The 20,507-nt window shown below is 39.8% G+C and overlaps 1 protein-coding gene across 1 annotated transcript in view; it reads right to left on the bottom strand.

The window, feature by feature from the left end:
- LOC126484279 (RNA polymerase II subunit A C-terminal domain phosphatase) overlaps positions 1–20,507 on the bottom strand; it is a 95,558-nt gene that overhangs the window by 56,497 nt on the left and 18,554 nt on the right. The window contains exons 2-3 of the mRNA XM_050107705.1: positions 17,300–17,456; positions 496–621 (exon numbers count right to left, since the gene is read on the bottom strand). Of these exons, the coding sequence (XP_049963662.1) occupies positions 496–621; positions 17,300–17,456 (283 nt within the window). The remainder of the gene's footprint in view (positions 1–495; positions 622–17,299; positions 17,457–20,507) is intronic.

Here is a 20,507-nt window from a genome sequence, read left to right as displayed (position 1 = left end):
AATACTTAATTAGCATGACATGTTTCAGTAGCTGTGTCATGGTTGTTAAATATTAGAAAAAAGGAACTTAAGCACCAGAAATTATTTCATAAAAACAGCATCAGCTATACTATTATGAGCAAAGTACAGTTTCATCACTGTGTTTGCCCCTCACACATTCCCAGACGTAGCACCTGCATACCAGTTTGCTGTGGTACTTACTACAAAAGACTATGAATTACTTAAGCAGTTATTGGTTACATACATTTCTTTGCATCCAAAACATAATAGCAAAAAAGCTGACAGTCATAAAATAAATAAATAAATAAAAATAGTGCATCAAGATTATTGGAGGAATCTATTCTTGAATGAAGTTTTAATAAACTTTGACGAAACTGTTTCAAACTTCATGGTTACTGCTTTAGTGCACTTTGGCCACACATTTTTCCAATAACAAAAGCAAATCAAAATTTTTTTTAAATCTCCCTTAACATATATAAGTGATAAAATACTTGCCTTTATGTTTGGTGGAATATTATCATTTGTAGTATGGATCAGAGTCTGATCCAAGTCAACCAACAACACCAACCTCCGTTCCTTAAGAAGCCTCTCTTCATCAGCTTTTCCAAGAATTTCTGCTTGCTGCACAGAAAGACAAAAAAGGATAAAATTGACTGATATGACACATTTCACTGAAAAAGTGTACATTTTAGCAAGTTGATTGTAACATAGCCCTTATATATACAAGAGGTTTGAATCAAACAGAGAATTTAATTCCTTCACAGAATTAGTTTCCCAGTCCCAATACGGTAACTTCTAAATGCTATTGCACTGCTTAAGTGAGTACAAAACAGTTATCAAATAATATATGGAAAATCATTTGGTACGTGACTTACAGTGCAGGAATTCTGGGGAAGTGTACAAATTGTGTGCAAGTGTAAGTATCTGACTGAAGCAAAGGATCCGAAATTTAGCATGTTCTGACATTTCAAAAAGTTTTGCATAGGAAATCACTGCAACAATTAGCAGAACTTGATTGAGAAATTAAAAAAGGATACGATATCTAGCATCCAATTCAAGTTCTTTACAACAGGAAATCCAAATACTGTGCTGTGTCAGCTGCTTGGTGTGATGTCTACGACTGGAAATGCTGCATATGAAGCAAATTTTTAAGTGTGCATAGGGTGTCTGCAATAAATTACAATAGCTTCACTGCCACAAATTGCTCACATCACTTCAATAATTCTTTTCTTCTTGGGAATGATACAATCACTTTTTGGAACTGGAATTTTTGACTAAACATACAAATCTTTTAAACAGCTAGTTGTTATGATACTTTTAAGACATTATATTTATTTAATATTCAAATATTCAACTGCAGTTACAAACCTGGACCTTCACTGCCAATGTGTTTACTCATAAGAGAGACTATCCAAACCACGTGCAACTATAGACACCAACCTAGTCATATGTTATATAAGTTTTTACTCTGTGTATCAAGCAGCAGCAAGAGCCCCCTTCACCAGATTTTAATTCTTCAGGTGCTTACAAAATTCACTTCCTTCAGCCCTTTAGCAGCAATTTGCAATTTTCTACCACTGCTTCGTCTACAGGAAATTAGCATAATATAGCAGCTTTGGGGTTTGTAGAAGAGTAGATGATACACAATGTTTAGGGTATTGCTTGACACTGAATTTTTTTATTGTGTTATATTACTTTTAGGTTTATTCCTTTCACAATTATTACTCATTATCTAGCAGTGTTTGGAATAACTGAATGTCTTGTAAATAAAAAGTTACTTACACTAATTCAAATGGCTCTGAGCACTATGGGACTCAACTGCTGAGGTCATAAGTCCCCTAGAACTTAGAACTACTTAAAACTAACTAACCTAAGGACAACACACACATCCATGCCCGAGGCAGGATTCGAACCTGCGACCGTAGTGGTCGCGCGGTTCTAGACTGTAATGCCAGAACCGCTCGGCCATCAGTGGCCGGCACACTAATTCATTTACAAAATTATGACAGCTTGGAATTTTGCATATACACACTGCCGTTCTGTTAAAACAACAAGGTGACAATTCAGTTATGTACTATGGTTTTGCAAAAATAACAAATAAAAGGTCAAAGAAAAACAATGTGCAATGTTATGACTAATTACTGAAACTGTTAACGTCCAGTAGCTAATAATCTTTAACACAGTTCATAAGGCAGTTGGCTGTACCAGCTAATGTAATTTTAACATTGAAGCCTCTGTAATTGGCAATTAAAATAAGTAGCACTTTAGCATCAATCTGCATATTTGAAAAGTAATTTTTCAAAATTAATACTTCACGTAATTTTTCATTCAAGCTTTACAAAAATTACATTTTTATAAGGGGGTAAATGCAAGGGCAAGTTGTTGTTATTAGTAAGTTATGGGTTAGATATTTGTTGTAGATCATGCTGCACTGAAACATGGCAGAGTGGATTTAAACTAATAGGTAAACTGGAATCGATGAGTGTGTAAAATTGTGAATTTATCTGCTGCATCTGGGAGAGGAGGGAGGGGGTAATTGGAAAATGTATACAAATACTGACGGGTTATTATTTTATGATCAAGGAGCCTGGGCCTGTTTATACTACACGGAAGATAGGCATTATTGTTATTTTTGCACCACTGACATCATTTTCCAAAAATTTTAAGGTGGTGTTGTATTCTAGAATAGTATCTCACCTTAGCGACAATAATATCCTGAAGCAAATCACAGTTTGGGTTTCAGGAGGGTTGCTCTACTAAGAATGCCATTTATATGTTCACTCACCAGATTTTACAAGCATTAAATAATAAAATAATGTCAGTTGGTATTTTCTGCAACTTATCTAAGGCATTTGACTGTGTGAATCACAGTATTTTCCTAGACAAATTGAAGTTTCGTGGGATTGATGGCATAGCCAATGAATGAATAATGTCAACTCTACCAAAAGAAAGTTGTACTTAGTAATACACCCAATATAGTCTGAGGACATAATTCTGGCTGGGAAGAAATAACATACGGTATTTTCCATGACTCTGTCTTAGGTGCACTATTGTTCATCATATATGTAAACGACCGTCCATATTCATTATTTATTTACATATTTTACGCCCACATTGGAGCACTTTATTCAATCCATACATTTAAGTTTTAATACTAGTTGTAGATTTGGCTTTCTTCTCTGCTCCCTAAATTTCTTCATCCTTTCCGACCTGGTTGCCCTTTCCGTCAGTTATGGTGTATTTTTTGTGTGTAAATGTCTTTAGTTTAAATCTCGTGTCACTGTGTTTAAGGATCTTCTTCTCTTCTCTGCCTTCAATATGTTGCATTGTCAAGCCTAACTCGTCTAAATCATCTTGAACTTCTTTGAACCAGATGTTCTTGGTCTTTTCCAAAAGTAGGTGAACAGTTGTTTCAGTAGCCTGGTTTCTGGTAGTCTGGAAATGTGGCAGAAAAAAGCAACCCTCATTTTCCAAATGCTGTCAATTATTGACTCAGTATCTTGGCATACAACTTCATTAGGTAATAGTCACAACTGTCCCTCTACTTGGTATTTTTTGTTTATAATTGTTCTAAGGATTCTTCTGTCTGCCTTCTGTAGTTTGTCTGTGGTTGATCTGATGTTCATCTTGAACAGTGTTTCACTAGCATAGGTTACATCAGGTTTGACAGCAGAGTGGCAGTGTCCGAGTTTTGCATTTATCAAGAGATATTTCTTCTAGTATGTTGGACAGGTGAAGCGTTGGGCTTGTTTCAGCTTAGTTGATCTGCTTTCTACTGACATTTTCTTGTTTGAATTCCAACTTATAACCTCCCCAAGATATTTGAATTTATTAACAATTTTAATTTGTTTGTTATCATTCAGTGTAAAGGCTGGTGTTCCAACTGTGAAAGATGGCATCATTTCTGTCTTTTCAAATGAGATCCGTAGTCCGACTTTTGCTGCTATTTTTTCGAGTTTTTCAATTTGACGTTTAGCCTCTTCCACACTATTTGCAAGCAGCGCTAGATCATCTGCAAAGGCCAGGCATTTGAGCTTGATATTTCTGCCAATCTTGATGTTTGGTCAGGATTTCTTAGGCTGCGTTCACACTGCCGGCCGGGCCGGGCCGGGCTGACGCGTACTGGCTCGGCTCGTGCCTAGCCAGCTCAGGCCGACGAGTAGTGCATTCACATTGCGCGCCGCGCCGAGCCGGGACGGCGAAATGGGGGAAAATCCACTTCTCCGATTTTCATGTTTTAAAAATTCTTAGCGGTATATAAGACTTCGCCACATCGTTTTATGAACTTATTTTTTCCTTAAAAGCGTTACTTACGTCGTGAAAAAAGAAAAAGTCTACTTTTCGTTTCGCGTGATTTCTTAGTTTCGTAACGCTTCCCAACCGATTTTGAAGAAAGTATGCGGCTAAAGAATCTGATTTTTGCACACGTGGTAGTGCAACATCTTAGCTTCGTATCGAATCATTTATCTTTCCATATTTCTTAACAGTCATTGTGAAATGAAGCTATTTGTCAACGTTGTGCACTTGATTTACAAATCTTGTAGTGAAAAAGTTATGTAGCGGGTAGCTTACTGTTAGATCAGTTTTAGACCATACATTGTTGGGAATGAAATGTAGCTAAAAGTACCAAAAAGTTTTTGAAATGATAATGACACTGATATCTGTCTCTGGTCTCAAGTAATGCGACCTATTCAGTGGCGTCAGTGCCGCGTCCGCAAGCCACGGAGTTCGCGCGGTTACAGCTTGGTTTAGTGTAGTCATATAATGCAGGACAGAAAAAAACTAATCACTAGTGATCAGCGCAGACCTAGTGCCGGTCCCTCTTATTTTTTTAATGGTATCATTCTCTAGATAAATCCAAATGTATAAGAATTTTTCCCTTGGCTACTGGACAATCATCTGCTATGCTTTTATAATTGGCCACACGTTGCATCACAAAAGACAAACAATTATTTGTCATCAACATCCTACAATTAGCATGATGTACATTTCGTATTTCGAACTAAAAGATAACTGAAGCGCAATTCTGTAGTCTCGTTGTCTACTTTGACAGAAAAAATAATGGAGAGTTAATGAAACTACTGTAGATTGGCACAGATGTGCGTTTCATTGTTCTTCATTGTTTTTTTTTTTTTTTCTTCCTTGGCGGGCTGCGCTGCACTGTCTAAGTAATCCCCACTCTTTGGCTAAATGGCTGGCGGGAGGCCAAATAAATAAATTTAAAAAGATTTCCACCCTTCGACAGCTGACAAGCAAGTCAGTAGAAAACGCAGCTGCAGTCAACAGTTGCTCGCCTTTAGCTGGTCTGTGCTGTCGTGTAGAACAATGTCTTCACTCTTTTATTGGTATTGTTTTGACTCTGCAGTAACTCGTCGAGTTTTGAAGTACAGAAGAACCAGGGGGTTATGGATTCATCCCATGAATAGCGACAGACATTTAGGAGAGTTTTTTTCCTTATATGAAGAACTTAAAAACTATCCTTAAAAAAATTTATTCAAATTACAGAACGAATCATAATACATTTCAGTATGTGCTGCAGAACATTCAAGACAAAATTTCTAAACAAAACACAAATTTTCGCAGAAGTATAACAGCAGAAGAAAAATTGTGTATAACGATAAGGTAAGATTCGTTAGTACACACTTTTTGGCTCGCAGTAGAACTTTGTACAGCATTCACTACCTTCAGTTAATTGTAGTCATGCTTTTGTATTTTAAATTTCACAAACGCTTACCCTTACCTCTGAGGGGAAGAGAGTTTATGGGACTCCTGAGAATCATTAGGAAGTAATTAGCTTCGTCATTTTGGGTAATGTCTTGCTGTGCCTTCAAAGAAGAATCGCAGAAATACTCCTTCAGAATTTTGTAACTTTTTTCTTCTTTTTTCTTCATGATGCAGCGCTTGGCAGTGGTGATGGTTCATCATGTGGAGCCACTGATGACCTCACAGAATTCTTTTCATTACCTTGTAAGATAGACAGATTGATAGGCGAAGAGTTTTGAGATAATGCCCTTTGACTCAGTGGCTCTATTTCCACTGATAAGGAACTGCCACAGCATGACTTTACAATGCATTATCATCTGGCAGGGACACATTTCCGTCCCTCAGTGACACTCATATCTGTCTCCGTTTACAAGTAAATGCGAACTATTCAGTGGCGGCAATGCCGCGATCGCTGGCAAGCTATTGTTGTAAATGCATGTAAATACGGTAGATTAAATAAATGAAATAAAAGTAATTTCGCATGTATCATTATAATAAACGTAATTTTTCCTGACTGATTGTGAAATGTGAGGCAACATCTTAAAATAAAAGACGTGTGCAGTCACACTTGTGAAGAAAGCAGAAGGGAGACGTGTGATGTGTGTACTGCAGAAGCTGTAGTGCTGCGCCACAGGCTCGCGCCTGCGGTCGGCTCGCGCCGGCAATATTAAACACTCGGGATGTCGCCGGCTCGGCTCCGGGAGGCTAACGCCGTGTCGGCGCGGCCCGGCCGCCAGTGTGAACACCGCAATTCAAAACCATGTGTTTGATATCGAAGCGGGCGGCGGCCCGGCCAGGCTCGGCTCGGCCCGGCCGGCAGTGTGAACGCAGCCTTATTCCACTCTCGCATGACTTTCTCCAGTGCACAGTTAAATAGTAGTGGTGAGAGACCATCCCCAGTCGAAGTCCATCTGGATTTAAAATGATTCAGATAGTTCCCCTCTGAATGTAACTTTTGATTTAGTATTCTCAAGGGTGAGTCCAACAAGACTAACGAGTTTCAGGTGCGATCCAAATTCCGTGAGGATTTTAAGTAATGACTCACGATGGATACTGTCATATACTTTCTTGAAGTCAACAAAAGTGGTGACCAACTTTTTGTTCCTCATTCTTTGAGTTTCATGGTACACTTATGGCTGATAATCTGGTCTGGATAACTTCTTCCAGGATGAAATCCTCCTTGATATTCTCCAAGTTCTTTGTTGAGTTGTTCCTGAATTCTTGTAAAGATAATTCTAGATAAGATCTTATATGTGACATCAAGCAGCAAAATCCCCCCCCCCCCCCCCCCCCGATAGTTGTTTGGATCCGATCTATCACCCTTTTTGTGTACTGGGTGGATTATAGCTGCATTCCACTCTTCTGGCATTTTTTTCAGAATTCCAGATGTCTACTATGTGCTTACGGAGGTTCTGAAGTGTTTATTTATTTGCATTCTTCTACAGCTCTGCGGCCAGTTGATTCTCCCATGCTGCTTTGTAGTTCTTGAGCCGACTAGTTGCTTCGTTCACTTCACTGACATCTGGTAGTGTAATCTTCTCTGGATGTGTTTTGTTTTTTGGATGAGGTTCAAAATCTAGGTATTGTTTTGGTTCCTCGGCATTTAGTAATTCTCTGAAGTGATCAGCTAGAATGTTGGCATTGTCTTGAATACTGTGCACTAGTTTCCCCATTTTTATTTTTTCATCATGCTTGTAGATAGAGTACACTTTGATATTTTCTGAATTTACTATAGTAGTCCCTTGTTTTATGTTGTTTGAATGATTCCTCTATGAAGTTTAGGCTTCCTTTTTGTTGGCCTCTTTTGATTCTACAGATTTCCTTTGCTGTTTGTCTTCTGGCAAAGGTTAGCTCTTCTCAAGATTTTTCAGTTTTCTTTTGCTGGTCATTCAGCCATGCTACGAGGGCAGTTCAATAAGTAATGCAACACATTTTTTTTCTTGGCCAATTTTGGTTGAAAAAACCGGAAATTTCTTGTGGAATATTTTCAAACATTCCCGCTTCGTCTCGTATAGTTTCATTGACTTCCGACAGGTGGCAGCGCTGTACGGAGCTGTTAAAATGGCGTCTGTAACGGATGTGCGTTGCAAACAACGGGCAGTGATCGAGTTTCTTTTGGCGGAAAACCAGGGCATCTCAGATATTCATAGGCGCTTGCAGAATGTCTACGGTGATCTGGCAGTGGACACAAGCACGGTGAGTCGTTGGGCAAAGCGTGTGTCATCATCGCCACAAGGTCAAGCAAGACTGTCTGATCTCCCGCATGCGGGCCAGCCGTGCACAGCTGTGACTCCTGCAATGGAGGAGCGTGCGAACACACTCGTTCGAGATGATCGACGGATCACCATCAAACAACTCAGTGCTCAACTTGACATCTCTGTTGGTAGTGCTGTCACAATTGTTCACCAGTTGGGATATTCAAAGGTTTGTTCCCGCTGAGTCCCTCGTTGTCTAACCGAACACCATAAAGAGCAAAGGAGAACCATCTGTGCGGAATTGCTTGCTCGTCATGTGGCTGAGGGTGACAATTTCTTGTCAAAGATTGTTACAGGCAATGAAACATGGGTTCATCACTTCGAACCTGAAACAAAACGGCAATCAATGGAGTGGCGCCACACCCACTCCCCTACCAAGAAAAAGTTTAAAGCCATACCCTCAGCCGGTAAAGTCATGGTTACAGTCTTTTGGGACGCTGAAGGGGTTATACTGTTCGATGTCCTTCCCCATCGTCAAACGATCAACTCTAAAGTGTATTGTGCTACTCTTCAGAAATTGAAGAAACGACTTCAGCGTGTTCGTAGGCACAAAAATCTGAACGAACTTCTCCTTCTTCATGACAACGCAAGACCTCACACAAGTCTTCGCACCCAAGAGGAGCTCACAAAACTTCAGTGGACTGTTCTTCCTCATGCACCCTACAGCCCCGATCTCGCACCTTCGGATTTCCACATGTTTGGCCCAATGAAGGACGCAATCCGTGGGAGGCACTACGCGGATGATGAAGAAGTTATTGATGCAGTACGACGTTGGCTCCAACATCGACCAGTGGAATGGTACCGTACAGGCATACAGGCCCTCATTTCAAGGTGGCCTAAGGCCGTAGCATTGAATGGAGATTACGTTGAAAAATAGTGTTGTGTAGCTAAAAGATTGGGGAATAACCTGGTGTATTTCAATGCTGAATAAAACAACCCCTGTTTCAGAAAAAAAAATGTGTTGCATTACTTACTGAACTGCCCTCGTATATCTTCCATGTAATATACAACAAACATAATTAGTTCCTTTTGCAGGTGACACCAGTATTGTAATCAATCCAAGTATAAATGCAGAAACAGACGAAATGGTAATAATTTTCTTCAAAGTATCATTGGCTGGTTTTCTGCAAATGGTCTCATCCTCAACTTTTAAAAAAAATAAAAAAAAGAGAAAAAAAAAACAAACACAAAAAAACACACACACAACATATCCAGTTCTGCACATCTAGGGGTACTACACCAATGATAAGTGCAACACATGGGGAGAAAATAAAAAATAGGATGGAAACTTCAAAATTCTTAGGTGTCCATATTGACGAGAATTTACACTGGGAAAAGCATATTTTGGAACTCCTAAAACAACTTAGTTGCCAAATTTGCACTTAGAATCATAGCAACCTTGGAGAGAGATAAATCAGTAAGTTGACACATTTTGCATATTGTCATTCAATTATGTCATATGGAATAGTGTTCTTGGGTAATTCATCCTTAAGAAAGAAAGTCTTTATTGCGTAAAAATGTGCTGTAAGAAAATATGTGGTGCTCACGCACAGTCATCTTGTAGACATATGCTTAAGGAGTTGGGGATTCTGACTGCAGCATCACAGTATATTTATTCCCTCATGATCTTTGTTGTAAATAATCCACTATGGTTCCCAAAAATACAAAATCAAATAAGGGTAATGCAGGAGTAGGTTTAATAATGAATAAAAAAATAGAAGTGCCGGTTAGCTACTACAAACAGCATAGTGAACGCATTATTATGGCCAAGATAGACACAAAGCCCATGCCTACTACAGTAGTACAAGTTTATATGCCAACTAGCTCTGCAGATGATGAAGAAATTGATGAAATGTATGACGAGATAAAAGAAATTATTCAGGTAGTGAAGGGAGACGAAAATTTAAGTCATGGGTGACTGGAATTCGTCAGTAGGAAAAGGGAGAGAAGGAAACATAGTAGGCGAATATGGATTGGGGGGAAGAAATGAAAGAGGAAGCCGCCTTGTAGAATTTTGCACAGAGCATAACTTAATCATAGCTAACACTTGGTTCAAGAATCATGAAAGAAGGTTGTATACCTGGAAGTATCCTGGAGATACTAAAAGGTATCAGATAGATTACATAATGGTAAGACAGAGATTTAGGAACCAGGTTTTAAATTGTAAGACATTTCCAGGGGCAGATGTGGATTCTGACCACAATCTATTGGTTATGAACTGCAGATTGAAACTAGAGAAACTGCAAAAAGGCGGGAATTTAAGGAGATGGGACTTGGATAAACTGAAAGAACTAGAGGTTGTAGAGAGTTTCAGGGAGAGCATAAGGGAACAATTGACAGGAATGGGGGAAAGAAATACAGTAGAAGAAGAATGGGTAGCTCTGAGGGATGAACTAGTGAAGGCAGCAGACGATCAAGTAGGTAAAAAGACCGGGGCTAATAGAAATCCTTGGGTAACAGAAGAAATATTGAATTTAATTGATGAAAGGAGAAAATATATAAATGCAGTAAATGAAGCAGGCAAAAAGGAATACAAACGTCTCAAAAATGAGATTGACAGGAAGTGCAAAATGGCTAAGCAGGGATGGCTAGAGGACAAATGTAAGGATATAGAGGCTTGTCTCACTAGGGGTAAGATAGATACTGCCTACAGGAAAATTAAAGAGGCCTTTGGAGAGAAGAGAACCACTTGTATGAATATCAAGAGCTCAGATGGCAACCCAGTTCTAAGCAAAGAAAGGAAGGCAGAAAGGTGGAAGGAGTATATAGAGGGTTTATACAAGGGCGATGTACTTGAGGACAATATTATGGAAATGGAAGAGGATGTAGATGAAGATGAAATGGGAGATAAGATACTGCGTGAAGAGTTTGACAGAGCACTGAAAGACCTGAGTCGAAACAAGGCCCCGGGAGTAGACGACATTCCATTAGAACTACTGATGGCCTTGGGAGAGCCAGTCATGACAAAACTCTACCATCTGGTGAGCAAGATGTATGAGACAGGCGAAATACCCACAGACTTCAAGAAGAATATAATAATTCCAATCCCAAAGAAAGCAGGTGTTGACAGATGTGAAAATTACAGAACTATCAGTTTAATAAGTCACAGCTGCAAAATACTAACGCGAATTCTTTACAGACGAATGGAAAAACTGGCAGAAGCGGACCTCGGGGAGGATCAGTTTGGATTCCGTAGAAATGTTGGAACACGTGAGGCAATACTAACGACTTATCTTAGAAGAAAGATTAAGAAAAGGCAAACCTACGTTTCTAGCATTTGTAGACTTAGAGAAAGCTTTTGACAACGTTAACTGGAATACTCTCTTTCAAATTCTGAAGGTGGCAGGGGTAAAATACAGGGAGCGAAAGGCTATTTACAATTTGTACAGAAACCAGATGGCAGTTATAAGAGTCGAGGGGCATGAAAGGGAAGCAGTGGTTGGGAAAGGAGTGAGACAGGGTTGTAGCCTGTCCCCGATGTTATTCAATCTGTATATTGAGCAAGCAGTAAAGGAAACAAAAGAAAAATTCGGAGTAGGTATTAAAATTCATGGAGAAGAAATAAAAACTTTGAGGTTCGCCGATGACCTTGTAATTCTGTCAGAGACAGCAAAGGACTTGGAAGAGCAGTTGAACGGAATGGACAGTGTCTTGAAAGGAGGATATAAGATGAACATCAACATAAGCAAAACGAGGATAATGGAATGTAGTCAAATTAAATCGGGTGATGCTGAGGGAATTAGATTAGGAAATGGGACACTTAAAGTAGTAAAGGAGTTTTGCTATTTAGGGAGTAAAATAACTGATGATGGTCGAAGTAGAGAGGATATAAAATGTAGATTGGCAATGGCAAGGAAATCGTTTCTGAAGAAGAGAAATTTGTTAACATCGAGTATAGATTTAAGTGTCAGGAAGTCATTTCTGAAAGTATTTGTATGGAGTGTAGCCATGTATGGAAGTGAAACATGGACAATAACCAGTTTGGACAAGAAGAGAATAGAAGCTTTCGAAATGTGGTGCTACAGAAGAATGCTGAAGATAAGGTGGGTAGATCACGTAACTAATGAGGAGGTATTGAATAGGATTGGGGAGAAGAGAAGTTTGTGGCACAACTTGACTAGAAGAAGGGATCAGTTGGTAGGACATGTTTTGAGGCATCAAGGGATCACAAATTTAGCATTGGAGGGCAGCGTGGAGGGTAAAAATCGTAGAGGGAGACCAAGAGATGAATACACTAAGCAGATTTAGAAGGATGTAGGTTGCATTAGGTACTGGGAGATGAAGAAGCTTGCACAGGATATAGTAGCATGGAGAGCTGCATCAAACCAGTCTCAGCACTGAAGACCACAACAACAACAACAACAACATGGTTCCAAAGGAACAATGGTGTACATAATTACAACACCAGAAGGGAAAATGACATTCATTACTCCACATTACAGTAGTCTTTAGTACAAAAAGGGGTGCACAACACTGCAGTTAAAATTTTTGATCACTTATCCAGTCATATAAAATGTCTGACAGATAGAAAACTAAAATTTGAAAACAAACTGAGATAGTTTCTCCTTGACAATTCCTGCTATTCCATAGAAGAATTTCTATTACTGTACTGTATAAAAGGTTGTGGCTAGGACTTACTAACTCATAACAACTGTAAACAGTTTTTCTTTTTCAGTGGAAAAAAAGAAAAACTTAGAAATGTTCAGAATGTAACTACACGTACAATTTAATTTGCAATGGAAATGTTAAATGACTCAATCCACATCATTATGATCTAGTGTGTAAAACGATATACTTAAAATGAAACTAACTAATAACATCCAGTGAACTGACGGTATGTATGTAATGTTATGACTTGGGTTGATGTACCAATTACATCAACTGACACAGATAATTTTCTGTTAAACAACTGGGTAGTTTTGTTACACTAGTAATCACAAATGAGCACTCTTACTAATAAGTTAATATGAATTGAAACTGGCTAACGGGCCTTAGAAGAGAGCAAACAATTATGTAAGCAGTGATGGCAATCTTCTAGAGAACTCATATACAAACTATTTATTGCATTAGAATTTCGGATCCTGTCAAAGGCAGAACATACAGTGATCGCTGATGCACTCAACAGTTCATTGCTTCTTCTTCTACACTTTAAACATTACGCATTTCCCTGATGTAGCATTCATTTTATGCAGACTACTTCTCCCTTCAGATTTACACCAGCTGATTTTTGGAGACGTTCTGTAACTACTCTTTATGTTAATGCATTCACTACATTTTGCTCTGTTTTCATTAACTTTACTTATGAATTAATTCATTCCTCATGTTGAGAGAGAGAGAGAGAGTGAGAGAGAGAGAGAGAGAGAGAGAGAGGGGGGGGGGGGGGGGGGTCAAACTATTCCTTGGAAGTTAACTTGGTTGGAGGAACTGATGGCAAAGAAGTGTTTCCACTGTAGGTATAGAGAGAAGGAGAGAAGGTTTTAGATGAGTCCAGTGAGCTGAGCTTGGGTGTGGGGGTGAAGCTGAGGTCTTTGAATAGGGCTGAAACTTCTGTAAGATTAAAGTTTTTGATGGACAGGTTAACAACAGTGTTCTGAGTTTGTTAAGGTTCTGGGTTTCATGGAATATTGGGAGGGAGTTCTGGAGGATGTGGAAAATGGAAAAGGTCAGTAAGGGGTCCACTGGGGATTTCCTTATGCATCTTACCCATTACATTATCACACACAAATGCTTCTCGTTTGAAGGGAAGAAATATAAACAAATCTGTGGCACAGTCATGGACATCTTATAGCAGCCTCTCATGCCAAACTGTTTACGGAACATCAGAGGAAACCTTCCTATTCTCTCAAAACTACAAACCCTTGTCTGGTTTCAGTTCATGATATGCACCAGAGCCAAGGTATTCTATCCTCATTCCTCTGCAACCTCATTCTCTCTCCCATCCAATTCACCTGGGACCACCTCAGCCAATATGACACCCTCCTGGATGTTGAGCTCCATCTCTCAAATGGAACCACCCATACCTCTATTCATATCAAGCCCATTAACCATCACCAGTACCTGAACTTCAATAACTGTCACCCCTTCGACACCAAAAAATCACTACAATTTGGCCTGGCTACATGTGAATGAGGTACTCGCAGTGACAGAATTCCCTTGTCCAATACACTTAATGTCTCACAACAACTTCCACAGACAAACCTAGTCCGCAAACAGATATCCTGTGCCATAACTCCCATCCCCCCAAACCATCCCACTATCCCCAAGAACTAGGTGCAGAGGAGCACCCCCTCATCTCTCAATGTCACACCACACTGGAGCAACTGAACCATGGCCTTCGCCATGGCTTCCACTCTAGCTATCATCGTGCCCAGAAATGAGGGACATCCTACCCACAAATCTTTCCACCCCTCAAAGTGGTATTCTGCCACCCATTCAACCTACACAACATCCTGGTCCATTCTCTATGCCACTCGCACTCCCAATCCCTTGCCACAAGGGACATATCCCTGTGGACGACCCAAGTGCAAGATTCATCCAACCAGCACATCTTACTCTAGTTGTGCCACAAGTTTATCCTACCCCGTCAGAGGCAGGGCCCCCTGTGAAAGCAAACATTTCATACACCAGCTCTGCTGTAATTTCTGCATGACACTGTATGTGAACATAACCACCAACCAGCCAAACTGTAGCCAAGAACAGAAATGACCACCCAGTGGTGGAAAACACTCTTGAGTACAAAATGCTTTAGTTTAATGGGTGCTTCACAAGCTGTGCAAACTGGATCCTTCCCCATAAAATTCTGCTTTAAAAATAGTATTGTTTCTAACTGGAAACAAACTGATGCTTTCCGCAGACCCTGGATGCTGCATGAATGACATGATGAGCATTATGATGAGCCATCTCCAGCTACACATTGTAAAAATGTAATTCCAAATATCTGCAGTGTGATACAGCATTATCAGCACCTGACAGAGTTTGAAAGTGTCTTCATTGTGTGTCTCTGGCGAACTGGTAGAGTCGTGCAATATCCAGATTTGTGGGGCATTCGGATGTGATAGTGGTCTGATGTTAGACTACATAGGCACATGAGGGTAGGCACACTCGTTGTCAAGGTTTTGGTTGATCACGTCAGACCTCCACAAGAGAGGATCGCTGTATCGTGTACTACGAGTACTGTAACCCGTTCACATCTGTGCCTGCCATCTGAGACCAACTAATGGACTCCCTGCAACATTCTGTGTCACCCCCTACTATCGGTCGGATACTAGCAGCAACCTGACTAGCGAATTACCACCCCATGCACCACAACACAAATGGCTGCATCCGGAGTGGTACCATTATTGAGAAGTACAGACTGGTAATGAATAACATTGACTGTATTCAGCAACGATTCACAGATGTCCACTAGCCTCCATCACTGATGACTATGGTGGCTACCCAGGGAAAAGTCCCAATCATCCCATGTTTTATAGATGCATAGCAGTGTTGCTTCTGGCTACACGTTCAGGAGGCCATTGGGTATGACTTCAGGTAATGGCTGGTAGTGATTAGGTGAGCTCTGATGACACAATGATATGTCATGGACACCCACCCTGTGTCATTTATTTATGGTGGTGCCGTTTTCATCAGGACAGTCGTCGTCCACAAGATATGTCTCTGTACGAACTGTCAGTGCGAAGCTGACATACTATCATGACCAGTAAGATCCCCAGAACTGTCACCAATAGAGAATGTTTGGGACCAGCTTGGACATCAATTCTGCCTCACTGCCAGTATATCATGGAGCAGCTACAACAGTTGTGGGCTAGCTTGGATTTATGACACTGTTCACAACTGAATCGAGACATGCTTCCAGGATGTATGGGGTGCAACATCATACTGATAAGTGGCCTCAAACTGCCAGGCTAATTTTCTGAATTTGACTCAGTTTTGCATTCACTGAAATAACAGCACAAATCCTCTACATGTGTGAAGTTTCATTTCATTTTCTTATCCCCTTCTGGGTAACTCACCTTTCTCTCTCTCTCTCTCTCTCTCTCTCTCTCTTTTTTTTTTTTTTTTTTCAGGCGATGAGGTGTTGTTCTATGGTAATAAACTCTTAAAGATTTGCTGTAACAATCACAGAATGTCTACATCACAGAAACCAAATAACTGACAGGAATCATCTGCAAAATATAATTCACCCCACACTATTCTCCCCCCTCCCACCCCAAACACACATGAAAACACACCCACACTGTCTCATGTTATGGCACAAATCACCAGCACTGTTGTATCATACTTTCAGTTTTTCTCAATTTCTGCAACTACATCAAAATGAAGTTGTGTTAAGTACTGTTATTTAGACAAAGTAATTTTTCTGGCACTCCTTGCACTAAGCATAATCATTGGATAGTATGTAAACGTGGTAGCACTATTACACTGTGAAAGGTTCCATCTTTGGAAACATCTTAAGACAATTTAAAGAGTATTTTTCTTCAACTTATGACTTCTACTTTGCTCAGGCATGTATGATACGGAACTGCTTACTTATAGACAAAGATAGTCCAATGTTCTAAAATGCTTATGAAATGAAATGATCATATGGCATTGTTGGCTGGGAGACCCCATGCGGGGTTGTTCAGCAGCCATATTGCAAGTCCTTTTTAGCTGACGCCACTTCGGTGACTTGCAAGTCAATGATGATGAAATGGCGATGAAAGACACACAACACTCAGTCATCTCGAGGCAGAGAAAATCCCTGACCCCGCCAGGAATCGAACCCGGGATCCCGTGCGCGGGAAGCGATAACGCTACCGCAAGACCACAAGCTGCGGACCTAAAATGCTTATTAATGTGTGCCATAGAATTTTTTCCTGGGTATCCAACAGCCACTGCATATGTTGCAGCGATTTTTGTGTTATACTTGTTTAAGCTTATAAGCAATGCAGAAATCAAGACAAGGAGTCCAGTCCTAAACTACATTTCTCAAGAATCAAATGTGAATTATGGTTTCAAGAACATTTCTTTCACCCTCTTTTCCTTTGAACAGCAACATTATTAAAATTTACAAAAAGATTCTATCCAGATGGCATTTAATTTTGAAACAAGATTAAATGTTTTCCTTCAATACATATAATTATGAGAAAGCAACAAAAAGTGCCTAAAAATACAGCTGGTATTTATGATACACACACATTCAATAGTTGGAGACAAGACGTTTTGAATAATGCCGAACCCTCCCGCATGATAGTGCCCCCCCAGTCAATGTGAAGAGGATAGTAAGCTGACTCATGACTCACCTCTCTGCTGACTTTGAGATCAGGAATGCTGTGTATAACAGGCACAGATGCATTACTTTCAACCTGGTCATCTTCCTTCAAGTCTACTCCACATTCTGCACACATGGAATTCATAACAGTTGGATGTGTGCAGCCATCTAATTCCAATATCTCCTTCCTGCAAGCAGAAAATAAAAATGGAGCTTCAAATTAAAAGAGTATAATACAACTAGCTGAAATGTTTGTGAAAGGAGAGGGCAAAAATAATATCACGTGATGAGGATGTGCAGAGAAGCCCCCCTACCACTTTTAACAATGTTCTATACTTTAAAATTTATAAGAATAAAACTGTCAGGATAAATCTGAAACAGAATTGACTTTCAATAAACATATTCAATATTCTGTGACAACCTTACTGCTGCTGTTTCATATTTACTACATTAATCAACTTGCAACCTTACTCACCTGCAGAATAGATCAGTTTACACACTTCACCAAATTTTACAAATGAAATAAGACTAACGTTGTCATTTAAACATCTCTCACACATTTTCAACCAAGGAAAAACAAACTGATAAATTAAGCATCTCTTCTAGCCTTCTTTTCCCTACTTTGAGCCAGCTCTCCCTTCTCTATTTCGTCCCTTTGCTTGTACACTACACATTTTTTTTCTGATGACATTCGCAACTGAGCTGCTCAATATTATCTGTGAACATTCTAGTGACCTTGTCCTTTTTTGGTTGTGAACCACTGCCTTCACTATGCACTTTGTATTTCTGGTTAACAAATGCGTGCCTTGAGTCATTCCTCCTTGAACAGCTGGCCCATTCTCTTCTTATAGCTGGTAAACAATACTCACCAGCAAACACATGCTCTTCATGCTCAGTGCCAGTGCCGAAATCACAACACTCATACAGGAAAGGTGTATCATTGCACTGCTGCTAATGGCACTTTTATAATTTACAGCTTTTATCAAATACATTATCAGTCTTTATCCCAGATTATACTATCAGTATTTGTCATCCACCTAGCTGAAACCTGTTTTATGCACTGTTCTGCTGTATTCCTTGCCTTCACTTTTGTGCACATGCTTTGAAGGAGAACTCAACTTTATAAGCCAAACTAAAATTCTCAGATTCTTCTGTACCTATTTTTCCACCATTTAATGTCTCTATTACAGGTTTAATGGTCTGTATTTACTGAATAAACAGTATCTGATGTAAGATTTTCCGATACAATATTAAAGCTGTATTCTCCTCGAGAGCTATGAATAGTGAATTAAAACACACACACTTATGAATGATAGTATAACTAATTTCAATGCTGTACTACACAGAAAACTTTTCCGGGGGCAGATGTGGACTCTGACCACAATTTGTTGGTTATGACCTGTAGAGTAAAACTGAAGAACTTACCAAAAAGGTAGGAAATTGAGGAGATGAGACCTGGATAAGTTAACAGAACAAGAGAGTGTTGAGAGTATAAGAGGAAGCATTAGTCAAGGACTGAATAGAACAGGGGAAAGGAACACAGTAGAAGAAGAATGGGTAGCTGTGAGATGTGAAATAGTGAATGTAGCAGAGGATCAAATATGTAAAAAGAAAAGGCTTAGTGGACATCCTTGGATATCGCAGGAGACACTGAATTTAATTGATGAAAGGAGAAAACACAAAAATGCAGGAAATGAAGCACGCAATAGTGAATACAAACGTCTAAAAAATGAGACTGACAGGAAATGTAAAATGGCTAAAAGGTGGAATGGCTAGAGGACAAATGCAAGGATTTAGAAGTATTTTTCATGGCAGGAAAAACAAAATCTGCCTACAGGAAAATTAACGAGGCCTTTTGAGAAAAGTAAAGCAGCTGCATGAATATCAAGAGTGCAGAAGGAAAACCTGCCTTAAGCAAAGAAAGAAAATCTGGAAACTGGAAGGAGGGTTTAGACAAGAGAGATGAACTTTAATACTATCAAGTACCATGGGAGATGAGACTGGAAGAATAATCTGAAAGAGCACTGAAAGACCTCAGCTTAAACAAGGCCTGTCAGAGCTACTGATTGCCTTGGGAGAGCCAGCCATGACAAAATTATTCTACTCGAAGTGCAAGCTGTAAGAGGCAGGTGAAATACCCTTAGACTTCAAGAAGAATGTATTACTCCTATTCCGAAGAAAGCAGGTGCTGGCCGGTGTGAACATTATCAAAATAACAGTTTAATAAGTCATGGTTGTAAAATACTAACACGAATTCTTTACAAAGAATGAAATTCTGAAGGTAGTAGGGGTAAAATACAGGGAGTGATAGGCTATTTACAGCTTATATAGAAATCAGACAGCAGTTATAAGAGTCGAGGGGCATGAAATGAAAGCAGTAGTTGAGAAGGGAGGCAGACAGGGTTGTAGCATATCCCACACGTTATTCTATCTTTACACTGTGCAAGCAGTAAAGGTAACGAAAGAAAAATTGGGAGTAGGAATTAAAGTTCATGGAGAAGAAATAAAAATTATAAGGTTTGTCAACGACGTTGCAAAACTTCCTGGCAGATTAAAACTGTGTGACGGACTGATGTTCGAACTCAGGACCTTTGCCTTTCGTGTGCAAGTGCTCCACCATCTGAGCTACCAAGCACAATTCATGCCTCATCCTGACAACTTTACTGCCACCAGTACCTTGTCTCCTACCTTCCAAACTTACAGAAGCTCTGCTGTGAAAATTGCAGTACTAGCACTCCTGGAAGAAAGGATATTGTGGAGACACAGCTTTGCCACAGCCTGGAGGATGTTTCCAGAATGAAATTTTCAATCTGCAGCAGAGTGTGCACTGACATTAAACTTCCTGGCACATTAAAACTATTTGCCAGACTGAGACTCAAACTCGAGACCTTTGCCTTTCGCATGCAAGTGCTCTACCATCTGGGCAACCCAAGCATCTGCCAGGAAGTTTCATCTGCCAGGAAGTTTCATATCTGCGCACGCTCCGCTGCAGAGTGAAAATTTCATTCTGATGTTCTGTCAGAGACTCCAAGGCCTTGGAAGAGCAGTTGAATGGAATAGATAATGTCTTGAAAAGAGATTACAAGATGAATATGAACAAAACTGAAACTGGGGAAGGGAATGTATTCAAATTAAACCAGCTGATGCTGGGGGAATAAGACTAGGAAATGAAACACTTAAAGCAGTAGATGAGTTTGGCTACTTGGGCGGTAAAATGACTGTTAATGGCTGAAGTAGAG

The sequence above is a fragment of the Schistocerca serialis genome, chromosome 6 (genome assembly GCF_023864345.2).
Source record: "Schistocerca serialis cubense isolate TAMUIC-IGC-003099 chromosome 6, iqSchSeri2.2, whole genome shotgun sequence".
Taxonomy (NCBI): Eukaryota; Metazoa; Arthropoda; class Insecta; order Orthoptera; family Acrididae; genus Schistocerca; species Schistocerca serialis.
This window is presented reverse-complemented; position numbering and strand designations above follow the sequence as displayed.